The sequence below is a fragment of the Gopherus evgoodei genome, chromosome 1, assembly GCF_007399415.2.
Source record: "Gopherus evgoodei ecotype Sinaloan lineage chromosome 1, rGopEvg1_v1.p, whole genome shotgun sequence".
NCBI lineage: Eukaryota > Metazoa > Chordata > Testudines > Testudinidae > Gopherus > Gopherus evgoodei.
Window position 1 is genome coordinate 292,915,213 of NC_044322.1, and position 10,730 is coordinate 292,925,942.

A 10,730-nucleotide genomic window follows, 5' to 3' on the forward strand; every position below is an offset into this window, starting at 1 on the left:
GTTAATTTGTGCCTTTTATAGGAACTAGCCAAGGAGAGGCAAGAAAATGTAAGATTACTGAGGATGACACAGGACAAAGAGGAACAGATTGGGAAATTGAAGGAAGAAATTGATTTATTAAACAGAGTAAGTACATGTATTACACAAGGATGAGAAAAGCTTCCAAATTCTTCCATCTCTTCTTTTCTTCCCCACTCTCCCTATATTTTCCAGGACAAGATAAGGAGGGAATTAGGCATTTATTTTGTGTTTAACTTTTCACCTCAGATTTAATAGACTTCTTTCTTGAAGTGGCATCTGCCCATTCCCAGTAATGTGCCAGGGTTATAACTGGACCAGAGGAAACGTTTAGACACAGTGCCTGCATGTTCCTCCTTGCTGCTCTGAATCTTCTGAGAGGCTATAAAAATGGGTAGGGCCGGGCTTAATCATTCATTTCTTTCTAATCATAATAATGAGGCTCCTGATCCTCTCTGCTAACACTTTGACCCAGTTCTCTGGAAACTTGGTTTTCCAATACTTTTCTTAGACAAATTTTATTGTAGTTTAAATAAAACTTTAGTTCCAGTGAGTATTGATAATTTATATAGTTTTTAGGAATATTTTGGGCCTTTAGGGATCTTCTGCATCCTATTGCACATTCCCATACTCATGAGGGTAGATTCCAAAGCTGAGACCAATGTTTGAGAGGTGCTCCTCTATTTCTGCCACCTTCCTGGTTTCAGATACCCAGAGACTGTGTCTGCACTTTCTGTGGGAATGTTATCTCCCACGTAGGTGGTCTGTCTGCAAGACTTTCACCCCACAGGCTAGGAAGGAGCTACAGAACTGGTTGTAGGCAGTCTTCCTACTAGAGGCTCTAATGGGAAAGATGTTTGCTTCAGATACTCCTGGTTCCTTGAATGCTTTAAGTTTTGAGAGGTGTTCCTCAGGTCTTAATGCCCTTCTGAGGACTAAGACACCTGGCCATATTGCTTCACAGGTATCTGTCTCCGTACATAGAGCCATATTTAAAGATTCAGCTGGTAAGGATCTTATGATATCCGTATCCAATTGCTAGAAAGGAACTGCCCTGTTAAAATGTTGGCTTCTGGGTGTAGACCTAAGCCTAAAGGTGTTAATAGTCATGGATCCATCATGTATGAATCTGACCACCTCCACCTGCTGGCTCATTCCATTGACCAAGGCTTGTTTGAAAGCTTCAGCTGTTCCTTCAGAGTATAGGGAATCAGTTTTTCCCAGTGCCCCAGTTGATGGCCTTTGCAGATCCATGACTCCCATTTCAGTTCAGGTCCCAGGCCATGAATGGCCCTCAAACCTGATATTGGATCCGGTTGAGGGAGAATTGCAACTGGGACTCAGTTCTCTCTCTTTGACCCTTACACACAAGGGACAGAAGCATAAAACAGATACACAGGGATGGCTTCCTTTCCTAAGAGAGTGACATTTCATCATGGTTCCAGGGAAAAAATTAGGACTGCAGATATGGGAATGAAAACTTCTCAAGTTTCTGTTTCCAATTCCGTAGGCCCCCTTCAGTCTGTCTGTCTGTTTCTCTCTCTCTTTCTTTTTTGAAAACCATAAAACCAACAAATCATCCCCTATGAGGTTGCCATTACTAAGTTAGCCACTTATAACTCTGCAGGGACCTTTTCAATCTGTCACCTGTGGTGCAAATAGTCACCCACAATACCATAACAACGTACTATTTCAATAAAAAGGGGAGGGAAGGATTCCCTCCACCCAGCAGTGAAGGGAAGCAATATCCTATGACAGTAATACATCACCTATCTCTCTTATCCTGTGGCTGCCCATCTGGCAGGAAAGGACAACATGCTTGCTGGCCACATGAGCAGGAATCAGCAAGACTAGCGTGAATAGTCACTGAAGGATTCAGTGAGATGTGACACTCAGTGATGCATTCTCCTTTGAACCCAAGGAAGAATGTCCCTTCATCAAGACCATCTTTATCTTAGACATGACATCAGCTGAGTTTCTAAACTGCAAGTGCTTTTGCTGACCCCTTCCTTTATGGGCTTCCATGAGGACGAAATAGTTCTTTCAAAGGCAACTAAATTTATGCACAAGATGGTAACTGGCTTTCATCTTAACCAAACCTTGAATCTAATAGTATTTCTTCCAAAACCGCCCTCGTATCCCCAGGAGGTGAGGTTGTAGCCTTTCTTATATGTAGATCAAAAGACTGTAGACGGTTGCTGAGGTTACATTTTGTGTTTTCTGGTAAAAGTAAAAACCTAATGCCTGGCCAATTGGATCAGGCTGTGTATTGGGGAAAGCTAATGTCCCTGTGCCAGAGGGACTGAGAGATTGCCTTAGGACTAGATGAATGGGCTCTATGGCTTATCTGAGGCGTAACATAATAGTTGAGATCTTTAGAACTGCCTCTTAGAGCTCAATCCACCCATTCACAGAACATTATACAATGGACCTGCATTAGTTCAGAATTCCAATTTTGGAGATCAGTACTACAATTACTCCTTCGCTAGTCAGCCTCATCCCACTCTTCTGAGAAGAGGATGCACTGTTTATACATTCCCATTAACAAGAGTTTAGCAGAGGCCTACTCACAGAGGTACTGAAGGTTCCTTACAAATAGCTAGAGTTCTTCTAATTGTGCCTCTGGACATTCAAGCTATTCCTCCACCTTCCCCCTTTTCCTTAGAGTCCTGTTGCTATTTACTAGGCGGTCGATTTGTGGTGAAAAGAACTGAAGCTGTTGTGATGCCCCCTTTTATAGTCTAGCTCTCCGAACACTCAGAGCTGCCAGCGGGCATAGGCTCGCACTCCGACTTCTAGGCATCACTTCTAGAGGTTTCTGCTGGTCCTGCTGCACCAGTGATGTGTCCCCCATTAGTGTGGATATACAAAGGCTGTTCAAGGGCTCTAGTCAGTGGTAAGTAAATCTTCACTTTTGTAACTTGTTTTTTTAACAAATCTAGAAAACTTCTTAAGTTGTGTCCCGTCTAAGTAAATTAGGTTAAATAACTTTTTACTTCAAAGATTTTTACTAAAATCAGTCAGCAGATTATGGAGAAGCTTCTAGAACAAAAGATCCCTTTGCATTGAGAACCCGGCAAAAACCTTGTGCCATAAATGGAGTTGTCTCAGTTCAATGGCTGAGCTATTTGATGAACTTCTGCTACCTTTTAAAAGAAAGGGAGAATGGGTACATAAAGTTCCCAGCTGTCTGAAAGGAAAGGCATCTGAAGATATTAAACTGTTTGTTGACTTAGTTCAACTTTGGAGTAGTTTAGAGTTGGTCATCTGTGACCTCACTGGGGAGTCACTGTTGTTAAATGTTTGGAGAGAATATATTCAGAGAGCATTTGCACTCTGATTAAAGTATCAGTTGTTTAGTCATTTGTCATTTTGGTATCTGAAGCCTACACTTCTTTGCCACTATAGTTCTTTTATAATAAACAGTATTAAATAATGTAATTTTTTAAATCTAAAGTGGTAAAAGTCACTTACATGTATGCATCCATTATTATTTCTTTATATATTTAAACTACAGTCAGTTGTTGTTACTGGATTGTATTCAAGTAGCCCATACTTACAGTAATCCTTGGAATGTTATTTTTGTAGCATAAACATTCCACAAAGTCTTTTACATTTTATCTAATTTTTGAATAACTCTGAAATATTTTTGTCCAAAGGCTTTTAAACGGTTGTTTCAATGTAGTTGAGTCATCTACCATTTAGTTATAGTACATAACTGGTTGAGTTAGCTTAAAAAATAGGCATAAAATTATGATTACGGAAAGCTGCACTTCAGCCATTTTATTGAAAAGGTGCTGTTTCATTATTCCTTACAACTGTTTGTTCCCAATACATCTGTTGCTGACATGGACTTTGCAATAGAAAAAGCAAAGCCTACGGTGGTTAGTTAAAATAAGGTGCTATGTGTTCATGCATTGTTTTTACCTCTAAATACAAATTACAATATTTATGGATCATATTAAATGTTTGGTTCATCTTTGTCTTCAGAACAATTAAATATCATCTGTTTCAGAAAGCCAGCTATATTTTGATACAACATCTCTAAAGTGTTTGTATTTTTGTTAGGCACATAAGACATTCTGCTGCTAATATCTGTACTGCATGCTACACAGGACAAAAGAGTAACTGTAAAGATACTGCAGTGTGACTTTGAGCACTGATTGCCAAGCCATGTTTTGGTTGGCAGGCTGGAGCTTTTTACTGATGGCACGCTTAAGCACCTACTCCCAAAGGTGCACTTCTGGGATGCCCCCATCAAAAGAAACAGGCATATTCATATGATCATTTTGTTAAGTGTCAGAGTAGCAGCCGTGTTAGTCTGTATCCGTGAAAAGAACAGGAGTACTTGTGGCACCTTAGAGACTAACAAATTTATTTGAGCATAAGTTTTCGTGGGCTACAACCTACTTCATCTTCACTTCTGCTCCCACAGTGAAGTTTAACTGAAAAGCAGCACAGCTGCTATGGTCGGCAGTGCTGTAGAAGAAGGGAAAAGAAGAAGAGAAGTGGAAGGAGAAGGGGCAAAGGTAGAAAAGTTAACCTGGTGAAAGGTAAAAAGAGGTGGATGGTGGAAGTTTGGAAGAGAAAAACCAGAGATGGGGAATTAGGGTTTTCAGCTTCCTTTGCAATGAAAGCATGTAAAATCCCCACAATAGTTATGTCAGATGGAAGGGGAAGGGGAAAAAAAGGGATGAAAGATTATCCACTCCCCCATTCCCTTAATTTTGAAGCACACACTTAACAAAAAGAACAGGAGTACTTGTGGCACCTTAGAGACTAACAAATTTATTTGAGCATAAGCTATCGTGGGCTACAACTCACTTCATCAAATGCATAGACTGGAACATTCAGCAAGAAGATAGTTGTACATACAGAGAACATGAAAAAGTAGAAGTAGACATACCAACTGTAAGAGGTGAATCAATTGAGATGAGCCATCATCAGCAGGAGAAAAAAAACTCTGTCCACATATCTATTCAAGTGACAACATCATAGGACCTAATCGCATCAGCCACGCCATCAGGGGCTCATTCACCTGCATATCTACCAACATGATATATGCCATCATGTGCCAGCAATGCCCCTCTGCCATATACATTGGCCAAACCGGACAGTCTCTATGCAAAAGAATAAATGGACTAAAATCTGACATCAGGAATCATAACATTCAAAAACCAGTGGGAGAACACTTCAGCCTCTCTAACCACTCAGTGACAGACTTGAAGGTGGCAGTTTTACAACAAAAAAAAAATTTCAGAAACAGACTCCAAAGAGAGACTGCCGAACTTGAATTAATATGCAAATTAGATACAAATAACTTAGGTTTGAACAGAGACTGGGAATGGTTGGGCCATTACACTAATTGACTCTATTTCCCCATGTTAAGTATCCTCACACCTTCTGTGGGTCATCTCGATTATCACTTCAAAAGTTTTTTTCTCCTTGCTGATGACAGCTCATCTCAGTTGATTGGCCTCTTACAGTTGGTATGTGTATTTCCACCTTTTCATGTTCTCTGAATGTATAAATATCTTCTTGCTGTACGTTCCAGTCTATGCATCTGATGAAGTGAGTTGTAGCCCACGATAGCTTATGCTCAAATAAATTTGTTAGTCTCTAAGGTGCCACAAGTACTCCTGTTCTTTTTGTTAAGTGTGTGCTTCAAAATTAAGGGAATGGGGGAGTGGATAATCTTTCATCCCTTTTTTTCCCCTTCCCCTTCCATCTGACATAACTATTGTGGGGATTTTACATGCTTTCATTGCAAAGGAAGCTGAAAACCCTAATTCCTCATCTCTGGTTTTTCTCTTCCAAACTTCCACCATCCACCTCTTTTTACCTTTCACCAGGTTAACTTTTCTACCTTTGCCCCTTCTCCTTCCACTTCTCTTCTTCTTTTCCCTTCTTCTACAGCACTGCCGACCATAGCAGCTGTGCTGCTTTTCAGTTAAACTTCACTGTGGGAGCAGAAGTGAAGAAGCAAAGGAGGAATAAGAGGCAAGCTGGGGAGAGAGATGGGGGAAAGGCAGGCACAATATTGGGGGAAGGAAGGACAGAAGCAGAGAAATAGGATGCCTCTTTTTTTAATGAACCCTGCTGTTCTGTGGTCCCCTTACACTCGCCTTCTGTTGAAAAAAGTAAATTGCACTTCTAATTTTCAAGCCATCTAGCTTTAATCAGAACTCTGACGAGGGCAAGATATCGCTTTTTTCAACTATTTTTTCAAATAGAAAATGAAAATTGAAAGTGTGCTAACAGATACGTGTCATAAGCCTCTGACAACAAACTTATTTAAAAAAGAAGTCTTAAAATTTCATGTGCTGTCCTATGCTAATAAACTGTGTGTGTGTGTGTGAGAGAGAGAGAGAGAGAGAGAGAGAGAGAGAGAGAGAGAGTAGGCTACTAGGGCACTGTGGTGCGTGAAAGCCCCTGTGTTTTGCAAATATGAAATAACATGGGCACGTGCCAAGTGGCTTCTTACTATTAATCTCCTGACACAGTCAGTTTTTTATTATATATTTCGAAAAGTAACTTGTCACTTGGGAATGTGAAAGAATGTTTTGTCATGAGAGTAGCATTGGAAATATGTGAATTTTTAGCAATTTTCGCTTTGCTTCATTAGCCCTTTTAAATATAGATGCTGTGAAACTAACACTTCGTCGGTCTTTACCCTATAATCTCTTGGTTTCATGTACTGATCTCTTAAATTCCAGGACTTTTAAATTACTAGTTTAAGAATCCATTTTTGTATCCTGACAAATGTGTTTTTTGTTTTTTTTTCCCAAAGGACCTAGATGATATAGAGGATGAAAATGAGCAATTAAAGCAGGAAAATAAGACCCTCTTAAAAGTTGTTGGACAGCTGACAAGGTAGAAGATTCAAACCTCAGTGAGGAGAGAGAGATTTAAAAACTACTGATTGATAAAGTCAACATTACAATAATACTTCCTGTGTTGCAGTATGTTAAAATAACCAAGTCTTTATATTTATTATTAGGAAACCAGATGGATGTTTATTTTCATAATACATTCTTTTTCATTCAGTAAAATGGCATCAACTTTTGTGGGTATTTTTAACCTTACTTTTCACATCAACAATAATTAACAATTATGACATCTTTCAAAAACATTAAATTCATGGTGGTTATATTAGGTTTTGTCTTCTGACTGCATATAATCTGGTTATAGTAGTTTAAAAATCAGAGCACCAGGATCACTTTTGGTCTTTGTTGGGTGTATATTTTTTTCTTGAATGAAAGGAAGCAATAAAAATAAGCTTTGTTTACACAGATCCAAAATATATATTTTGGGAGATATTTTCATTTTGTTTCAGCCACTGTTATGTGTAGGTGCCTTACTGATGTGTAACATTTTGCAGATTGATTACTTGTTCTGAAATACAAATCTTGTATGTTGTGAGTTTTTTACTATATTTGAAAGACAAACAATGTTTGAGTAGCGATTTTCTTCTGTATAGCAGTTGTCTTGGGGAAAAATAACTTGTTTTATTAAAATTCAATAAATCAACTGTAGTTACCAACACGAATTTTTTTGTAACATGTCTAAGTTGTGCGCTATAGTATATCATAATGCTTGTGCTTTAGCAGTGAAATGCAAATTTACTATCCTACAGTAAGTTTGTTTTGTGTATTGAGAATATAAACAAAGCCTGGAGCTTTCATTTTGCAAAAGAATTAAAACATAATTATATTTAAATCTACCTATTTTAAATATTTAGTGCTCATAATAAATGAGAGTTTTAAGGGTTTTTAAAGCTGTGATAAAGCTTGTTATAATGTATGAAAGGGAAGTTTCATAAATTATTTAGGCCTTTGAAAAACATGAAGTATGCAACATACAATAAAAACATTCACTCTTGATTGCCACTAATGTGTATGAAAATTAAAGCTTGCATATGCAGTTAATTTTATCCACTTGGGGCAATATTCTAGCATTGTTTTTTAGTGCAAGATGACACTTTCGTGATATATAAACCACTGTCTTCAGTCACAAATAATTCTAGCCTAAAAATTCTTGCTAGACTGAAACTTATGCTTGGACTCATCCTGGTAGGGCATAACTCATCCCTGATTTTAAAAAATATGTAAGTCATTTGATTTACAAAATCAGCTTTAAAACCTTCCTGAAGTTCCAAGCATTCTTCCTCTCATAACCTGAATATACCAAAATACAAAGTTTGAAACATCTACAGTTTTTGTTGCCTTAAAATATAAAGATAACATTAATACATAATGATAGCCATCTACAAAGATTTGCCCATAGCTTCCATTTTGAGTTAAACAGTCTTTGTATTTAATGAGACTAAGGAATTCTTAATTTTTTAAATCCAGGAATTATCACTTCATGTTAGATGCTTTGGTTTCGTTCTGAATATTGAACAGATTACTTTGCTTTGTTTATTTTATATTCCAGTGAGAGAGGAGAGATTGAGAGTTTAAGACGTATTACACAGTACGGTTACCTTCTAATATGCTTGGAAGTTGTTCTCACAGTAGGAGTGAGCCCACACAGTCTTACTCGGAGCTTAAATCTTTAATGCAGGGTTTAATTGGCACAAGGATAAAGATAATGAGTGAGCACTAATCTATATCTTGCTCCAGCAATAATAAGTCCTTAATTTGATCACTTTTACAAAATTGGAAATTTAAACATGTAGAGGGGGAATAAACAACTTTATATAATATTCACACATGTAAGCAGTCTTAATGGATCTGAACCTAACATTGAAACTTTCTTTGAAATAGCATCTATTTCCCTCTCCATTTAATCTGTAGGCAAAATTTAAGGACTTGTAGAGTATGCTTCCAAATTTATATTTGAGGTAATACCAAGAGAATTTAGATGCTCAATGTCATATTCTGAACATACAGAGACCATAATGTCAAATATAAACAAAGTTATGAACTGGATAGTTCTAAATTATATTTCACATAGAATCACAGAGAAAATGTAGGCCTGGAGTTGATTTCAGGAGGTCATGTCATCCAGTCCCCTGTGCTGTAACAAAACCAAGTATAGTTAGACTATTCCTGACAAGTGTGTGTATAACCTGTCTTTAAAATCTCCAAAGACAGACTCCACATCCTCCCAGGGAGGCCTATTCCAGTGCTTAACTATCTTTATAGTTAGAAAGTTTTTCCTTGTATCTAACCTAAATTTCTCTTGCTGCAGATTAAGCCCATTACTACTTGTTCTACTTTCAGTGGGACACAGAACAGTTGATAACCATCATTGTTATAACAGTCCATAACACATTTGAAGACTGCCATCAGATCACCCCTTAGGCTTCCTTTCTTAAAACTAAACATGCCCCCCTTTTTTTAACCTTTCCTCAAAGATCAGATTTTCTAAACCTTTCATCATTTTTCTTGCTGTCCTCTAGACTCTTTCCATTTTTTCTACTTCCTTCTTAAAGTGTGGTGCCCAGAACTGGACACAGTAGTCCAGCTGAGACCTCACCATGTGAGTAGAGTGGGACAGTTACCTTCTGTGTCTTAAATACAGCATTCTTGTTAATGCATCACAGAGTATTTGCCTTTTTCACAACTGCATCACATTACTGACTTAGTCAATGTGTGATCCACTATAACCCCCAGATCATTTTCAAAAGTACCTAGTCAGTTATTCCCTATTTTTGTAGTTGTTCGTTTGATTTTTTTTTTTCCTTCCTGAGTGTACATTTTGCACTTGTCTTTATTGAAGTTAATCTTGTTGGTTTCAGACTAATGTTCCAATTTGTCAAGATCATTTTGAATTCTAATTCTCGCCTCCAAAGTGCTTTTAATCCCTCACAAGTTGGTATAATTTGCAAATTTTTTATAAGCATACTCTCCACTCCATTCTCCAAGTCATTAATGAAAATAATGACTAGTACTGGACCCAGGACAGACCTCTACAAGATCCTACTAGATATGTCCCCACAGTTTGATAGCAAATGATTGATAACTACTCTTGGAGTAGTTTTTTCAACCACTTGTGCACCCACCTTATGGTAACTTCATCTAGACCTCATTTCCTTAGTTTGCTTAGGAGAATGTCATGTGGGACTTATTAAAAGCCTTATTAAAATCAAGATGTATCATATCTGCAACTTGCCCCCATCCATTAGGCCAGTAACCCTGTCAAAGAAGCATATTAGGTTGGTTTAGCATTATTTGTTCTTGACAAATCCAGTCTGGCTATAACTTTTAACCCTATTATCCTCTGTGTGCATAGAAATTGCTTAATAATTAGTTCCAGTATCTTTCCAGGTATTGAAGTTATGTTGACTGGCCTAAAATTACTTAGTCCTTTTTGTTCCCCTTTAGTACTGTTTTTTCTCTCCTACTGGACCTCACTCATTGTCTGTGAGTCCTTAAAGATAATCGCTAGTAGTTCTGAGATTTCTTTGGCTGGTTCCTTGAGTAATCTAGCGTGGTTTCCATCAGGCCCTGAATACATCTAACTTATCTAAATATTCTTTAACCCATTCTTTCCTTATTTTAGCTTCCTTTCTCTCTTCCCCCCCCCCCCCTTTTGTTAACATTGTGTTAAGTATCTGGTCATAATTAACCTTTTAAGTGATGACTGAAGGCATTAAAATAGTCATTAAACACTTCAGCCTTCTTGATGTTGTCTGTTATTAGCTCTCATTTCGGATTAAGTAGAGGACCTACACTTTATTCATCTTTCTCTTGTTTCTTATGTAT

The 10,730-nt window shown here is 37.7% G+C and overlaps 1 protein-coding gene across 2 annotated transcripts in view; it reads left to right on the forward strand.

The window, feature by feature from the left end:
• PAWR (pro-apoptotic WT1 regulator) overlaps positions 1-9,410 on the forward strand; it is a 175,547-nt gene extending 166,137 nt beyond the window's left edge. For both annotated transcript variants that reach the window (XM_030548642.1, XM_030548643.1), the window contains exons 6-7: positions 22-126; positions 6,809-9,410. In XM_030548642.1, coding sequence (XP_030404502.1) covers positions 22-126; positions 6,809-6,895 — 192 coding nt within the window. In that variant the 3' untranslated portion in view covers positions 6,896-9,410. The remainder of the gene's footprint in view (positions 1-21; positions 127-6,808) is intronic.
• The last annotated feature ends 1,320 nt before the right edge of the window (positions 9,411-10,730 follow it).